Genomic DNA, 18,289 nt, shown 5'->3' with positions numbered 1-18,289 from the left:
TTTTTAGTGGAGAGGTGGTTTCACCATGCTGGCTAGGCTGGTCTTGAGCTCCTGACCTTAGGTGATCCACCTGCCTCGGCCTCCCAAAGTGCTGGGATACAGGCTTGAGCCACCATGCCCAGCCTACTCATTTGAGACAGGGTCTGGCTCTGTCACTCAGGCTGGAGTGCAGTGGCACAATCACAACTCACTGCAGCCTCGACCTCCCAGGCTCAAGCAATCCTCCTGCCTCAGCCTCCCAAGTAGCTGGGACTATCTATAGACATGCGCCACCATGCTTGGCTACCTTTTTTTTAAATTTTTTATAGAGATGGGGTCTCACGTTGTTGCCCAGGCTGGTCTTGAACTCCTGGCCTCACGCAATCCTCCCACTGCAGTCTCCCAAAGCACCAGGATTTCTGGCGTCAGCCCCTGCACCTGGCCTAAACGTGTGGAACAGTGTGGGCGGATTCTCAGTGAGCCTGGATCACCCCTCGGTACAGGAGGTGCACAAGCAGCACTGAGGCAGAGACAGACAAGCACACTTCCAGGCCAGCTGTGGCCTCCCGGATGGCCTCCCTGAGGATGAGGCGCAGGCCGGGCAGGACTGCACACATCAGGGAGGAGGGTGCAGGCAGCCCTGGGGCCAGGTCACCCTCAGACGGGGGCAGGGTGGACCAGGCAAAGCGAGAGGGAAAGTTCCTATCAGCAATGCGGGGCCGTAGGCATGATATGAGTAACAGCCCACCTGTGACACAGAAAGCCTAAAAACCCAGCACCACCAAATGCTGGTGAGCACGTGGAACTGCCAGACACACAAGGTGTGTGTGCAAATGTTCACGCCAGCATTTTGCTCTCAGGAAACAATCAGAGGCAACCCAAACAGCCACAACTAAAATGGCCCACGTAAAATGTATTGTCAAAATCTCCACATTGGGACTCCCATCCTTGCGGAGCCTGTGGATGCAAAATGTCTCGAGTTTGGTGCGTTTCTCTGGGTGGAAAGCAGCTTTCTGAGCCTCGAAGGATGTGATATTACGTGTCAACCTGACGGTGCTCTACCCGTTATTCAGCCAAAGGCCAGCCGAGAACTTGCCATGGAGCTCCTTGAAGACGAGCCGTTAAGCAAAGGAGACTGTGCTCGATGCAGGTGGGCCTCGTCTAACCCACTGAAGGCTTTTAGAGCAACACCTGCATTTTCCCAGAAAAGGAATTCATCACCAACCGTCCTACAGATTCCGTCCTGACGGCCCCACTATGGCTAGGTGGGTCCTGTAGTGAGTCCCCACCCAGGTTCCCGTCCCCCACTGGCTGCTACTCTAGAGAACAATGACAAACACAGTGGGGAACTGGTCACAGGCCCTCCACAGCAGCAGCAGCAAGAGACACAGTGGCCCCGGGAGGCTGTGACGTGGAGCGGAGCTGGGAGGACCAGGGCCAGGGACCCACGAGGAGCCTCGGCTGGGCTGGTCCCCTCTACCTTCCCCTGATCCACTCTCACCTGGACAGCTCCCGTCCTTCCTCAAGATCTGACTCAAGGGAGGCCTCTACAGCCCTCAAAGTGCTACCGACCATGCCCTGGGCTCCCAGGGCACAAACGGAGGAAGGCAGAGCCTTGCTCGCTTGCACCACCGAGGGCAACTCAAAAAGCACCTGCAACGGCTCCACCTAAGGGTGCCGAGGACCCTGCCTGGACCGCCCCACTCCCAACTAGAGGCAAGGGGGGCCCACTAGTGAAGACGGATGTCTGTTGGGGAGGTGAGGACTGCACGCTCACACACACAGACACACAATTCTCACACGCACAATCAGAACTCACACTCAACTCACACATGCACAAACATACTCAACTCGCACACAACACACACATACAACTCATTCAACTCATGCACACAACACACACACATGCACACGCACACAACACACAACACTCCACACAAACACGTGCACATGCACACAACTCACACGCAACTCATGCACAACTCACACACAACTTGCACACACAACTCACATACATCTCACATGCACACAACTCACGCACACAACACACATCTCACACAACTCACAAACGCATACACAACTGACACAACTCACGTGAACTCATGCACACTCACAACACATGCACTCCACACGCACACTCCTCACACAATTCACACGACTCACATGCACACACAAACTCACATGCATGCACACACACGCAAACTCACAGGTACACTCACATCCACTTACACAACTCGTGCACACTCAACACATACTCAACCCATGCACACTCAGACACGCACACTCCACATGCACAACGCACCGACAAGCACTCCTCACATATACACGCATTCACGCACACACACACTGACACACACTTATGTACACAGACACACACTCCTCATATGCACAGTGATACACACATTCCTCACATGCACTCATGCACACATATTGACACAGACACATGCAAACACCAACAAACTGTTCCATTTGTTAAACAGAATTCTCTGGAACGAACACCGGAAGTGAACATTGGTGCTCACCTGCATGGACAGAAGAGGAAAAAAGGAAACCTCTCTGCACCTTTTCATACTTCAAAATTTTAAAACATGAACGTGTCACTGATTCAAAAGCAAATTTAAAATAACCACGTGTGGCCGGGTGCAGTGGCTCCCACCTGTAATCCCAGCACTTTGGGAGGCCAAGGCGGGCAGATCATGAGGTCAGGAGTTCGAAACCAGCCTGACCAACATGGTGAAACCCCATCTCTACTAAAAATACAAAATTAGCTGGATAAGGTGGTGGACACCTCTAATCCCAGCTACTCAGGAGGCTGAGGCAGGAGATTCGTTTGAATCCGGGAGGCAGAGGTTGCAGTGAGCCGAGATGGCGCCACTGCACTCCAGCTCAGGTGAGAGTGAGACTCCATCTCAAAAACAACAACAACAACACCTACCACCTGTGTGGTGGAATCAACACCAGGTGAGGGCAGGGGAGGCCCAAGAGCTGCTGCCGGCGATCCGGGGAAAGAACTGACCGTCCCAAGGCTCATCTGGGAGGGATCCGGGGGCCGGGGCACGTGGGGCAAGCAGAGGGGAAATACATGGCCCTGCTGGGCCGGGTCAAAACCAGAACATTTTCAGCTATGTCATGAACGCCAGAATATGTTCCCTCCTAATCCCTGCAATTCAACTCTTCAGCTCAATTAAACTTGTTACAGATTCAAGCACAGATTTGTGAGTAAGAATGGAAAAGGAGACAGCCCACATGTGGTAAGAAAGCCTACTGCGTGTAACCTAACAAGAGAAATTCAAATTCAACACCATAGTAACAGACTTCATCATTTCCAAGCAAATAAAATGGTGAACTTTTTTATTGTTATTTCTGCTTCACCACTTGAACAGAAAATGTCATGCCTGCAACTTGTGCACTTTTAAGTGTTCAATTAGTTACACTAAAACTATATTTCTCTCAAGCAATCTGTGAATCCTCAAATGATCAAGACAAAAAGCTCATAAATAATCCTAAAAGGGCTGCGTAGATGTGGTCCCTATTCCTAGAAAAGCGGCAGGGAAGGACCTGCTTCAGCAGAAGAGCAGGGCCAGTCCCACCACCTCCCTCTGGCAGGGCCCGGGGACAGCAGGAGGCTGGGGAGGCTGCAGGCTGGCTCAGGTCACAAAGCCAAGTTCTCTCAAGGAAGAGACCAGAGCAGGACCTAGGGACGGGCCCCAAGGAGACACCTGGACCTGGCTCCACAGCACGTAGGGGTTGGAGGCAGATGGCACCATGGGCGCCCGCACCAGCACTGGACAGAAAGGGACAGGTGGCAGGGCCAAGCCTCAGCAGAGAGCTGGGGGCCTGGTCACCACACTCCCACGCCCCAGAGCCACGACAAGCACTGAGAGGTCACTTACAAGGGTCACAATGTTAAGAGTAAAAAAAGCTAATTTTATATACGGGAATAATTAGAAAAATCTTAAGGTTCCTTCTAGGAACCCAAAACAGAAACACATCCAGGCCTCTGGGCTCCTCCCTGGGCTGACGCAACCACGTGGATGTTGCGACCAGAGCACTCAGTGGACCCGCTAGGCTCTGCAGGCAGACAGGTCTTAGGACAAAGCAAGCTCTTCCACAAGCTTGTCTCCCAGGAATATCGCAACAAACCACAATGAACTGCCCTGCACGCAATCCCAGATCCACACAGCACAGCCTCTCACGAGGGGCCAAGCATCGCACATCAAAGCTTCTAAATGGCGTGCAGCACACACACCTTCACGAATGTAAACCACAGCGCCACTCCGAGGTGTAAAACGGAAACTGCCAACCGTGGGACCCTGGAAGAGGCGGCTTCAACCTCTCCAGCTGACTTCCTCCCCTGGATTCCCCAAGACAAGAAAAACGGCTCTTCCTCAAGAGGTAGTAGAATACACACACGAAGCATTAAAGGTGGCAAGTGCCTGCTTCGCAGAAGGCATGCACCATGGTAGGCCCATCTTTCCTCAAACAGCACAGGTGAGGCTGGCCTCTGGAAGAGCCCACAACACAGCTGAAACGTCATTATCTTTGGGTGGAGAGAAAACAAATTATCTTTATTTCTTCTTTACATTATTCTACCGTTTCTAAACTTTTGCAAATAGTATACATACCTTAGAATTCAAAATCCGCAAAGCTACTGGTGTGTGTGCAGGCTGTGTTCTAAATGCTAGAAGGCTCCTACGCCCACCCTCCTGGGTTCCTGGAGCACAAAGGTGCCCATGCAGGAGACGCCATCATTAGCAAGAGGCTTCAGCATCAACAGCTTCATAAACATTTGAAGCTTCATGCATTCATCAACACAAGTGTGTGTCCAGAACAGGTGCCCTTACCTTTCCCGGGACTAAGGTTCTGGTCTATGAAGACCTTGAGTTCTCCGTTGGCTTCAATTAGACCGGCCTGCGGAAAGCAACAAAACAATAATAAATACGACAGCTAAAAGAGCTACAAAACTAGGGGTGTTTAAAACCACCCTCAAGGGTTCTATCAAATAACGTCGTAAAAAGGCAGAAGGACCACAGTTAAGCAAGCAACTCCAGGAACAACCAGGAGAACGCCAGGTCCGGAGAAGGAATGTCGCTATCACCATGGCACCTGCAGGGCCAAAACAGCACCGTCCACCAGGAATTAGCCATGACTTACAGAATCCACACAGTCTTGAAAAATCAAGATTGTAATGATGAAGAAAATGTTCACAATAGAATGTTAAACACATTCTATTTAAGTGTGGCACAGGTAAGAGCACAGCCAACAGCAAGGACACACGCGTCACAGCACAGCCACACAGCAAGGACACACGCGTCACAGCACAGCCAACAGCAAGGACACACGCGTCACAGCACAGCCACACAGCAAGGACACACGCGTCACAGCACAGCCACACAGCAAGGACACACGCGTGACAGCACAGCCACACAGCAAGGACACACGCGTCACAGCACAGCCAACAGCAAGGACACACGCGTGACAGCACAGCCACACAGCAAGGACACACGCGTGACAGCACAGCCACACAGCAAGGACACACGCGTCACAGCACAGCCACACAGCAAGGACACACGCGTGACAGCACAGCCACACAGCAAGGACACACGCGTGACAGCACGGCCACACAGCAAGGACACACGCGTGACAGCACGGCCACACAGCAAGGACACACGCGTGACAGCACAGCCACACAGCAAGGACACACGCGTGACAGCACAGCCACACAGCAAGGACACACGCGTGACAGCACAGCCACACAGCAAGGACACACGCGTCACAGCACAGCCACACAGCAAGGACACACGCGTCACAGCACAGCCACACAGCAAGGACACACGCGTCACAGCACAGCCACACAGCAAGGACACACGCGTCACAGCACAGCCAACAGCAAGGACACACGCGTCACAGCACAGCCACACAGCAAGGACACACGCGTCACAGCACAGCCACACAGCAAGGACACACGCGTCACAGCACAGCCACACAGCAAGGACACACACGTGACAGCACAGCCACACAGCAAGGACACACGCGTCACAGCACGGCCACACAGCAAGGACACACGCGTGACAGCACAGCCAACAGCAAGGACACACGCGTCACAGCACAGCCACACAGCAAGGACACACGCGTCACAGCACAGCCACACAGCAAGGACACACGCGTCACAGCACAGCCAACAGCAAGGACACACGCGTCACAGCACGGCCACACAGCAAGGACACACGCGTCACAGCACGGCCACACAGCAAGGACACACGCGTCACAGCACAGCCAACAGCAAGGACACACGCGTGACAGCACAGCCACACAGCAAGGACACACGCGTCACAGCACGGCCACACAGCAAGGACACACGCGTCACAGCACGGCCACACAGCAAGGACACACGCGTCACAGCACAGCCACACAGGAAGAACACACATGCATGACGGTACAGCCACACAGTGGGGACACACGTGTGACAGTACAGCCACACAGCAGTGGCACACATGGGATGGTACAGCCACACAGTGGGGGCACACATGTGACAGTAGAGCCACACGCGTGATGGCACAGCCACACAGTTGGGACACACGCATGATGGTACAGCACACGGTGGGGGTACATGCATGACAGTACAGCCACACAGCAAGAACACACAAACGTGATGGTACAGCCACATGGCAGAGGCACATGCGTGATGCTACAGCCACACAGGACACACACGCATCACGGTACAGCCACACAGCAGGGGCACACGCTTGACTGCACAGCCACAGAAGGGGCACACGCGTGACGGTACAGCCATACAGCAGGGGCACACGCCTAATGGTACAGCCACATGGCAAGAGCACACGCATAATGGTACAGCTACACGGCAGGAACACACACATAATGGTTCAGCCACACAGCAAGACACATTAAGGGGGACTCCTATCAGAATTGTCAACCTCATCCTGCTTCTCCAGAAAAGCCATGAAATCTTTTATTCTATTCCTAGTCCCAACAAAATATCAGTCCCCAGGGGCTGGGCTCTGCGAAGGAAAAGCCATCCCAAGAGGAGGCCTTGGAGGGGCGGCCTCTGGGAGTGGCGTGCTGGCAGCACAGGCGTGGCAGCCTGAGTGTGAGCACACACACAGCAGCATGCTTGAGTACCCAGGGTCCGAGGAGGCCATGCACCTCAGGCAGTGGGGCTGGGGGGCAGCGATGGGGGTTGCTGTCTTCGCTGAGGGTAAAGGCACCCGAATGCACCCTTCCGTAGACAACACCATGGGAACGAGGAGACGCCATGACCCCCTGGTGCCACCCAGGTAACAGTCAGGGGACACAGGGGAGGCAGCCAAGACTCAAAGCCCAGCAAGACGACCATTGCAAGACCACTGGGCAATTTCCTGGGCATCTTCACAACTCCACTTCCCTACAGAAGATGAGGAAAGCCAGGGCTGCCAGTAAGCCCGAGGACCACGGCAAGTTCACATCCTAGGACGCTAAAAAAAAGACAGTCATGACTGCCGTTCCAACCGGGTCCAACAGCATTTTCTGAGTCTGGCTGTGCTGCAGGCACCGTCCCAGCCCTGGCTGTGGGACTTGCTGGGAGATGGGTGGACGTCCCAGTGACCACCTGCACACAGAGCCAGGTGAGGTAGGATGTGCAGGAGGGGCTGCATCACACTGGCCACACCAAGGGGCTGGGATCAAGGCTCCACCACGCCCAGGGGCCCACAGACGGCGTGTGACGCAATCTCAAGGAAAAGAGCCGTGGAGCAAGAACCTGACCACACCCAGGAGGTGCTCTGAGGCCACCACACCTGACACAGCACCGGCACAGGCCCCACAGAGGGCTACGCTGCCACAAACGTACGACACCAGGAAAAGCATGACGTGTGGTCAACGATGGTGCCTGAAGGCCAGAGTGCATGGCTCTGTGCTGGCACCCATTCGTGTGTTACAGGTGTGAGACGCTAGACATCCTGGTCACCATGAGGGCACTACCATCCAGGCCAGGAGGGTACGGCCAGTTAGAAAAAGGTGAGTGGGTCTGGACAGGTGGCTGAGCCAGGTACACACGGCCAAGTGGCTATGGTGGGCTAGAACCCACAGGAGATGAAGGCCAAGACACTACAGCAAAGTAGGTAAGGTCAGGTGACTATGACCAAGGAGGTGAAAGCAAGCACACTGGGTAAGACTGAGAAGTTAAACACAAGGTAGGTCAGCCAGGAGAGAACAGCCAGGTGCGTAAGGCCAGAAGGGTAAGGCCAGGAAGCTACAGCCAGGAGGTTAAGGCCTGGTGGGTGAGGCCAGGAGGCAAGGGCCTCAGCCAGGGCTGGTCAGGCTTGGGCCCAGCTTGAGCATTTGTGTGGGAGTGCAGCACACTCCAGCCCCGTGTGCGTGGAGCTGGAGGAAGCCCTGCCGGGGGTCTGACAGAGCAAGTCCCAGCTGTGGAGGATGACCACCCTCCCGCCTGCAGCCAGGGCTGTGCCCAGTCCCCCTGCATGGCGTCTGCACTCCAGCCCCAGCCTGTGGCAACCGTGGTTCAGGCTCTGAAGCCGTTTTGCACCGCTGTCCCTGTCTATCGCCTCCCTCACCAGGATGAGCAAATGAGCACCTGCTAAAAAGTACAGGGCCAGGGACTGGCACTGGGCACGCACTGCCCAAGGTGGCACAGTGCCTTTTTTCTGTTGGCGGGGGCAGCCTGATGGGCAGAGACAGAGTGGGGGCTGCTCCTCCCCATGCCTGCAGGGCATGTGGAAGACCCCCAGGAACAGCAGCTGCCTGCGGCCTCCATGAAACGCCGGCAAGTCAGGCCCCAACAGAGGAGCCCCGCCCAGGGCCACTGTGCACTCAGCCACGGGCCTTGCCCAGCCACCGCGATGCTCGTTTCTGTAAACATTCCACCGCTGCTCACAGAAAACACTCCTCATGTGCACCAACACAGGCCCTGCGAGAACACCAACTGCCCCTGCCCGGGGGAGACCTCGGCAGCCGTGGGGGCTGTGGCACAGGTGGCCTGGATGTTTCTCACTCTGCCCCATCAACTTGGTGGTCAGCCCCGGCTGGGATGGGAACTCAGCAATCCCTGAGTAGCCCACACCCAGGAAACCCAGGTCCAGGAAACCACTGCCCCCTGTCACCGCCACCCACCGGCACAGCCCCTCCTTCCGGGCAGTGCTTCCTCCTCCCCAGCAGCTGCCCAGGGAGTTAACGGGCCAGGTTGTGGACCCGGACGGCCCTTCCAGGAAGTCTGAGATGGGGTGAAGGGGCTGGTCTTTCTCCACCAGCCTCAATGTTATAACATAAAGCTCTGGGGTAACTGCACGGCACGCGCAGCACACAGTGACGGCAGCCAATGAGGAGAGAACAAGGCCAGTGTCGCACTGCTGACACAAGCGTGGCATCGTCTGTGGTTCCAACTGTGTCTGCCACAAACATCATTTTGCTCCAGGAAAAACCCTTTCATTCCCCTTCCTTATGCAACTCATGCTTCTGAAAGTGGAAACGGCAGATAGTACTTCAAAATCCACAGCCTTGGCCTGCTGGTTCCACCAGCCACGTGCCCAGGTGTCACCAGATCCCTAGCAAGCACCAGCAGCTCACGGCTGGCCCCTTTCCTCAGCTTTCTCCTGGAGAAGCTCTGGGCCCAGGAGGCAGGGGGATGAATGACGCCCTGCGCTGTCTCAGCCGCAGCAACAGTGCTGCCACTGCCGCCTGCACGGCTCTGTCAGGGGCCAACCTCCCTGCAGGGTGTTTGGCGGCATCCTCAGCCTTCACCCTGGGTGAGACAACCAGAATCATCTCCAGACACTGCAAAGCCACCCTCGGCTAAGAACCACGGACTGAGAGACATGACTTGTGGGGCTGCAGGGCCTCTAAAGCAGATCCCTCCAGAGCTGGCGGATGAATAAATGCACACCTGACTACAGTCTCAACCTTAATTTCCAACTAGGAACATGAAGCTGTAAGACAGGAAATCTAGCCTAAAAGGAAACCACACAGTGGGTTCCTGTGGCTGCCTGTAAGCGCCTATCTTGGTGGGATGCGCTTACCCCACACCGAGTTTGACAAACACTGAAAATATTTCATAATACAATGTGTGTCAAAATCACAAGGGAAATGCAAACTCTCCTTTCTATAAAGGAAATTAGAAAACAAAACACCACTTAGACTGCCTCTGTTTACAGATCATCTGAAGAAGTCACACAAATGTTCTACAAACCAGCACTGGAGGCGGGTGAAGTGGGGAGACCTGAGCGGGAAAAGGCGGCTGATGGCAGGGCCGGGGCACACAGCCTCCAGGAGGGCTGTGCGGCATCTTCACGTGTGGTCCTCCTAATCCTGCTTGGGACGGTATTTGGAAGTGACTGGGCCATGAAGGCACAGCCTCCTGGATGGAGTATGTGCCCTGATAAAGGGGCTCCCTGGCCCTTCCACCAGGCGAGGGCACGGCAATAAGACGCTATTTACCAGCCAAGCGGCGGTTCTCACCAGACACCAAACCTACCAGGGCCTTGACAGTGGACTCCCAGGCTCCCGAGCTGTGAGCAGTGGATTCCTGTTGTTTACAAGCTACCCAGTTCATGGTCATGGCATTCTTGTGACAGCAGCCCAAGCAACCAGAACAGGCTCTCCTGCAGACACCCACCCCCACGCTGCTTTTCCAACGGGCTCCCCTGCGGACACTCACCACCGACCGCACCACCTTCCAACAGGCTCTCCTGTGGACACTCACCACCGTGCCGCCTTCCCACAGGATCCCCTGCGGACACTCACCACCGCACCGCCTTCCCACAGGATCCCCTGCGGACACTCACCACCGCACCGCCTTCCCACAGGATCCCCTGCGGACACTCACCACCGCACCGCCTTCCCACAGGTTCCCCTGCGGACACTCACCACCGCACCGCCTTCCCACACGATCCCCTGCGGACACTCACCACCGCACCGCCTTCCCACAGGATCCCCTGCGGACACTCACCACCGCACCGCCTTCCCACAGGGTCCCCTGCGGACACTCATCACTGTGTCACCTTCTCCCTGAACTGACTTCTGTGACCCCCAGGAGGATGGAAAAAAGGGGCAACTTCTGAAGCTAGGTCACTCCCTGCCCTCTGGCGAAAGCTGGTGCCACGGTGTGAGGATACTCAAGCGGCCCTGAGGTGGTCCTGGTGCTGAGGGCTCCTCCTGCTACTGCTGCGAGGGTGAGACATCTTGAAAGCAGACTCCAAGACCTTGGCCTTGAGGCCTGCAGAGCTGGGCAACATCTCAACTGCAACCGCATCAGACTCCAGGACAGAAGCACCCAATCGAGCCACTCCCAAACTCCTGACCCACAGCCACTGTGTGGGAGAAGAGAGCTTATTGTTGTTTTAAGCCACTACATTTGTCTGTTTCACAGCAGTAGATAACTAATACAGCAGTTAAAGAGTTTTCTCTAGAACATTAAAAAAAAGTGATTCTTTTCATCAACCAGGTCGTCACTGAATTCATCTTTGAATGGATCTTGAACACTGCATAAACTTAGTTCCACATGGAAAGCTCATTGGCACCATCACCTAAAAAACGGGATCCCACTCAACATCAGCCTTTCAAAGCCGCACTCACTCTCTGACACCCACCCCTTTCCTGGAAGGTGACCCCCAAGGACAGGGAAGAATGTTATGACGACCCCCTTGACTGACAACAGGAAGAGTCACAAGAACTAAGTGCAGCATCGTCCCTGAAAAAGACAGTGATGATGCCATGATTTAATTCCCATTTGCCATCAAACACGACGCCCCGCTGAGGCTCCACACAGCCACGAGGAAGCTCAGCCAGCCACGTCCCGTCCAAAACCTACCAAGAGTTTGCAGTTCATGACTCGCTGCTGCCCACCTTTACAAAGACCACAACCTCCTCACATGGGCTCCACCTTGCTCCCGGGACGGGGCCCGTGCACAGCAGTAAACATGCAGACCCTCAGCCTCCATTCCTGCCCAAGACAACAGCACCAGATCCCCAGTGTAACGTGAGAACGTTTAGAACCCTGTATGTGGGGTGACCATCCGTCCTGGTTGGCCTGGAACAAAGAGGGGCTCCTAGGACACAGAACTACCAGGGGTCCCACCAGGCAGGTCCCGGGCTGGCTGTAAATGGCGGCTGCTAAGTGGGACCTGTTAACAGGAACACCGGCCGAGGTCTGTCCACTCAGTGTTCGTGTCAACAGGATGCGCAAGGGGTGCACGTTGGCCTGCCGGGCAACCGCAAAGTGGCCTCGGCACAAGTCCCCACTCTCCAGGCCAGGGGCCAGCTGTGGCCTTGCTAGCTCCCATCTCAAACTCAGCACCTGAATAGGCAACCCCATGTGAGCCACACAGGATCCAAGGCCACAGCCTCCCCTGTGTCCTGCCCTTAGGAGTGTGGGTGTGAGTCTGGGTCTCCACCGACGCTTTAGAACTTACTAAGACAGACCCAATTATAGCCTCTGTGGTTTTTTAATATGAAGTCATTCTTACGGGTTGATATTCAGTAGATACTACAAGACCACAATTACCAGCTTGAGCATGTAATGAACTGTAGGAAAGACCCTCATGTGGGTCCTCCTTGCGTTTCTTGTGGGCTGTGACCCACAGGAACTCAGTAACAAGAACCAAAACACAAATGGTTTAATTTGCCTTTTTTTTTTTTTTGAGACAGGCTGTTACTCTGTCACCCATGCTAGGGTGCAGTGGTAAGATCTCAGCTCACTGCAGCCTTGACCTTCCCAGTTCAAGCCATCCTTTCACCTCAGCCTCCAAAGCAGCTGGGACAGGCACGCACCCCATGCTTGGCTAATTTTTTTTTATTTGTAGTAGAGACGAGGTCTCATTATGCTGCCCAGGCTGGTCTCGAACTCCTGGGCTCAAGCAGGCATAAGCTACCACGCCTGGCCCAACTTCGTGTTTTTAACATATTGCTGAAATTGCTATTAATTTTAAGACATATGCACTGGACTTATTTTCCTGTTAAATCTTTACACTCAAGATGCAACCCTACCTCCCAGTAAGGACACCTCAAGATGCTAAACACATTAACACATAAGCCAACAGCAAAGGTGCTCCTTGGCTAAAACTAATCTTAATTTCTATTAGAAAAACTATATTCAACTATATTTGTGTTTGTACTTCATGGAGATAACAGTTGATTATTCTCTTCTGTCTTACATTAGACAAAACCGTACTATAAGTAGCAGCAATAACAGCAAAACACATGTTCCTAAAATACGCCATGCTGCTAGAAAAAGCTGAACCAATTGAAAATGAGAACTATAAAAGATGACGTCGCCAGTGCCCACTTTGTGACAGGGTCTACGAATGTGACTAATTTCCACGCCAGGCCTAAAAGGGGGCCTATCACTGCTGTCATCTTTAAAACACACAGGTGACCACGGTTCTCACAACCTGGAGCTGCACTCGCCTGGTCTGGATGGAGGCGCTGCCCGGGCCCTCACCGCCTCCCTCTCTGCCAGCCAGCACCCGCCAGGGTGTGTCCAGGGGGCTCCTCCCCTGGGGACACACAAGCCCTAGAGACCCAGGAGGGTGCAAGGGCATGAAGAGGACTCTCCCTTACACTCGAAGGCCCGTGAGGGGGTCAGCAAGCAACACACAGCAGCCAGGTGGGGCATACACCTGGACCCCGCGCTGTCTCACCCCTCTCTCCCCTACTCTTCTCTGCACTTTCTAATCTACTGAACAACTGACCATTTCCATTGCTAACAGCTCCCCACTAGAGTGTAAACCAGGCTTATCCGACCCATGTCCTGCAGGCTGCATGTGGTCCAGGACACCTCTGAATGCAGCCCAACACAAATTTGTAAATTTTATGAGTTTTTTTTTTTAGCTCAGCTATTGCTAGTGTTATTCTATTTTATGTGGCCCAAGACAATTCTTCTTCCAATATGGCCCAGGGAAGACAAAAGATTTGACACCCTGGCATCAACTCTGTGAAGCAGGAATTTTGCCTGGTAAGAAAACGGCCCGGCATGGGCCCTGCAGTCCCGACATCACAGGTTCACAAGCCAGGCCCAGGAGAGGGCTGGAGAGAGGGATGCCAGGGCCACACACTTCTCAGGGGGGACCCTGCAAATGATTCAGGCTTGAGGGTCACCCAGTCTCCGTCATAGCCACTCAACTCTGCCTATGCAACAGCCATAAAAGTGTCAAGGAACAATCTTAATTTCAAAAGTAAGCAGAGCTGAGAAGAACGTGACCCAGCTGCACTGAGGGATCCCCCTGAGGACTGGAGTGGTCTGCGCCAGACCCCAGGGCAGAAAACACTTGCACTGCACATTAAACTGCATAATGAATGAAGAGACCTGGGGAAGAGGCCACTCTATAAACAGCAGCTGGGATGGGCCCCACCTGTTACCAGGGCCCTCCTGACCCTAGCACGGGACTCCTGCAGAGAACTCTCTCCGCTCCTCCTTTGACTCGTGCGGAGAACTCCGTCCGCTCCCCTCTTGACTCCTGCAGGTAACTCCATCCACTCCTCCCTCAACTCCTGCGGAGAACTCTCTCCATCCGCTCCTCCCTCGACTCCTGCAGAGAACTCCGTCCGCTCCTCCCTCGACTCCTGCGGGTAACTCCGCCCGCTCCTCCCTCGACTCCTGCGGGTAACTCCGCCCGCTCCTCCCTCGACTCCTGCGGGTAACTCCGCCCGCTCCTCCCTCGACTCCTGCGGGTAACTCCGTCCGCTCCTCCCTCGACTCCTGCGGGTAACTCCGCCCGCTCCTCCCTCGACTCCTGCGGAGAACTCTCTCTGCTCCTCCCTCTTGGCTGTTGGGTTGCCCACCACAAATAGCTGGCACCTTCTGCCCACCTGGCCACAGGCCCTTCCTCTGGGGCTGGGCCTGGGACCCCAGCCTGGAGCTCCCAGGAGTCCTCCTGGACCCTGGAGAGCACACCTGGGAACAAACACAACCCCAGAGCTCAGGGATGACCTCCAGCGGCCCCAGCCACCCCTTCCGGTACCCTGGCCCTGCAGGGGCCCCCACGTGGGCTGTCCTGCCCTGCTCCCACCAAGCACCAGAGCCTAGTGAGGGTGAGGGTGGCCTCAAGAGACCGACTCTGACCTTGCCGGCTCACCCTGAGGAAGCCACCAGCGAGCTGCCCTACGCAGAGGCCCACATGGCAAAGTGCAAGAACACACCCCCACCAGCAGCCCACAAGGAGCGGGATCCCACCAGCAGCCGGGCAAGTTAATTTGAAAGTGCTCCTGCCCGGACCAACTCAGGGCACCACAGGCCAGAGCTGCCCGGGACAGGCTGGATGGGGACCTGGGCTCCTAACAGGCACTAGGAGGTGACAGACGCTGCTGGTTCAAGTTGCTAAGTCCAGGCAGGAGACGCTGGGTGACCGCCAGGCCCAGCCCTTCTCAGCTACAGAGGCCAACATCTCCCCACCTCAGGGAAGAGGAGATGGTGCCACCACAGAGGAGGGATGCAGCAGAAAAGAACCTCGCATCTGGAGAAGATCTGGGACAGCGCGAAGGCTCATCTCACAAACACGCTCCGAGCGAGCAAAAGCATAAAGCGGGAAGAGCAGGCGGGTTCTCTCTCGTGGTCCTGGAGCCCTCCGTGCAAGGGTTCTGTCTCACGGTCCTGGGCTCCTTCTCTCATGGTCCTGGAGCCCCACGTGCGAGGATTCTCTCTCACAGTCCTGGGTCCTGGGTTCTCTCTTGCAGTCCTGAGTTCTCTATCATGGTCCTGGAGCCCTACGTGAGGGTTCTGTCTCATGGTCCTGGAGCCCTACATACAAGGATTCTCACTCATGGTCCTGGGTTCTCTATCGTGGTCCTGGAGCCCTACATGTGAGGGTTCTCTCTCACGGTCCTGGAGCCCTACGTCCAAGGATTCTTTATCACAGTCCTGGGTTCTCTCTCGCGGTCCTGGGTTCTCTCTCGCGGTCCTGCGTTCTCTCTCGCGGTCCTGGGTTCTCTCTCGCGGTCCTGGGTTCTCTCTCGCGGTCCTGCGTTCTCTCTCGCGGTCCTGGGTTCTCTCTCGCGGTCCTGGGTTCTCTCTCGCGGTCCTGGGTTCTCTCTCGCGGTCCTGGGTTCTCTCTCGCGGTCCTGGGTTCTCTCTCGCGGTCCTGGGTTCTCTCTCGCGGTCCTGGGTTCTCTCTCGTGGTTAAGTGCAAGGATTCTCTCTCATAGTCCTGGATGTGGAAGCCGGAGGTCAGGGCAGAGCCAGCTTCCAGGCTGCACCTACTATCTCCTCCTTGGGCCTCACAAGGTGGGAAAAGGGCAGGCTCGCCCTGGGGACTGGCTATAAGGACACTGATCCAACGGGGCAGGGGAGGCTACACCCGCATGCCCTCACTCAATCCTAGTCACTCCCAAAGGCCCCAACACCCAACAACTTTGAGGGTTTCGAAGGATGAACATTCAGCCAGGGTAGTGCATCAACAGGGTAGAGTAAGTGAGGGCGCATCAGCGAGACCAGACTCCAGCAGCCTGGAGGGGGCGAGGCTCCAATGCAAACAAACTTTCCAAATTTGAGACAACTTGAGAAATCTAAATGCTGCCAATGTGACAATAAGAGTGAATGACTATCTCTGACAGACACATGCCAGAATATTTAGTAACTACTTAATGATCACCCTGGCCCGGCAGGGAGTCACCCAGGTCCGTGACAGGGATGAGGCACCAGCAAAACCTCTCTCCTTTGTGTGTGTCTGAAACGTTCCACAAACTTTTTAGAATTATCTCTGCTTATGTTTACTGATGTGAAAAAAGAAACCTAGAACAAACTGTTGAGTAAAAAATAGCAGTGAACAAAACATGTGAGTTCATTTATTTAAAATTCCATACTGTACATGTGTATTTAAACACACACATCTAGGTTATCCCCAGAAACAATCACCAAAAAGCCTTAACAGCAGAGCCCCGTGACTGTCATTTCAGATGACTGCTTACTTTCTGACACCTTTCTGCACCCTACGTTTTTAAATAAACTTTCCATTTTCATAATTGAACAAAGCAATAAGGCGATTTCATTTTCTAAACTAAGGGAAAAGCCGCACACCTAACGAGATCCACCCAGAGGTGACGAGCTGCAGGCGAGGGTGGGGCCGAACATCACCCTAAGAAAGAGTCAGAGGAAGCTGGCAACCCCAAGCGGACAGAGGGACAGCAGCCACAGAACCACAGTGCGAGCCACGCAGGGGCAGAGAACACCTCCTCCCGGCCCCACGCAACTTAAATGACCAGGAAAGGGGGACGCAGACTCCACCCAGGAGGGCAACACGAACCCCAGGTCCTCAGGGGACAGCCTGGAGCCATCAGGCAGGGGAAGCTGAAGAGCGAGGAGGTAAGTTCACATACAATGCGAGTCACAGGAGGGCAGATTAGGGAGGTGGGGCTGTGCTTGGGGGCACCAGAACCTTCAGGAAACCAGTGGATTCTGAAGCCCCAGCAGGCACAGACAGTGGGGCCCATCCACTCATGAGCGGACACCTGGAAGGCAGGCACCCAGCATCCCTCTCCCAGGAGACGCTGCATCCCTCTCCCAAGAGAGGCTGCTCTAATCTATATAATCTATAACCAGACTTTCAGCCACCACTCTAAAGCCTGCTTTTCCAGCAGAAAAACACCAAATGATGCTCTAGTCTACAACAGGCACAAATGCAAAACTGCCTGGAAAACCCATACATCAGTTCCACAGCCGTTAAACAAGTGCTTGCATCCTGCCTCCCGCTGTCTTTCGGGCTGGCTGCACTGGGTTGTGCGGTATGAACCTGGCAGGCTCGGTTTTCCAGGGCTGGTGTGGTGGGGAGTAGAGGGACCAGACGGGAACTTGGCCAGGCACCAGCCAGTGGCTCCCAACACAGCTGGATTCCGCACTCTTGACGACGACTCACCTGAAATGTCGGTGGCTCCACTCCCTTTTCTTATGAAGTCACTGCTGTGTTTGAACACCTCATGCCCGCAGCCCTCCTGGAAGCCACAGCCTGCAGGGGAGGCCTGATGCCTCGGAGACTCCACCTCTCCCGTTTCTGGCCACCCGCCACCCCCTCAATCATTCTAAACAGTGCCCAGGGAAAGCCAGGGCCCCTCTGTGCAACACTGGGACAGGGGCAGGGGCAGGGGCCGCAGAGTCCTCAGCGTGTCTGGATGCTCCTGAGCTCAGAGCCCTCAAACTGGGCACACGGCAATGGCCGTCCCTCCAGCTCTGATCAGATTAGCCCCTCGTGGCTGGGAGGAGGTCTTACACAGCGCCCAGGCCTATGAGGTGCTCCTAATTTCGTCAAAGCCTTATGTTCACTCTTTTGAATCCATCCAAGTTCAGCCAGGACGCGGCAAGCAGCTGATGCCCTCC

The 18,289-nt window shown here is 55.0% G+C and overlaps 1 protein-coding gene across 8 annotated transcripts in view; it reads right to left on the bottom strand.

The window, feature by feature from the left end:
- TFDP1 (transcription factor Dp-1) overlaps positions 1-18,289 on the bottom strand; it is a 57,897-nt gene that overhangs the window by 25,469 nt on the left and 14,139 nt on the right. For all 8 annotated transcript variants that reach the window (XM_054447091.2, XM_063650678.1, XM_063650677.1 and 5 more), the window contains exon 3: positions 4,824-4,890. In XM_054447091.2, coding sequence (XP_054303066.1) covers positions 4,824-4,890 — 67 coding nt within the window. The remainder of the gene's footprint in view (positions 1-4,823; positions 4,891-18,289) is intronic.

Source organism: Pongo pygmaeus, chromosome 14 (genome assembly GCF_028885625.2).
Source record: "Pongo pygmaeus isolate AG05252 chromosome 14, NHGRI_mPonPyg2-v2.0_pri, whole genome shotgun sequence".
NCBI classification, from domain to species: Eukaryota; Metazoa; Chordata; class Mammalia; order Primates; family Hominidae; genus Pongo; species Pongo pygmaeus.
This window is presented reverse-complemented; position numbering and strand designations above follow the sequence as displayed.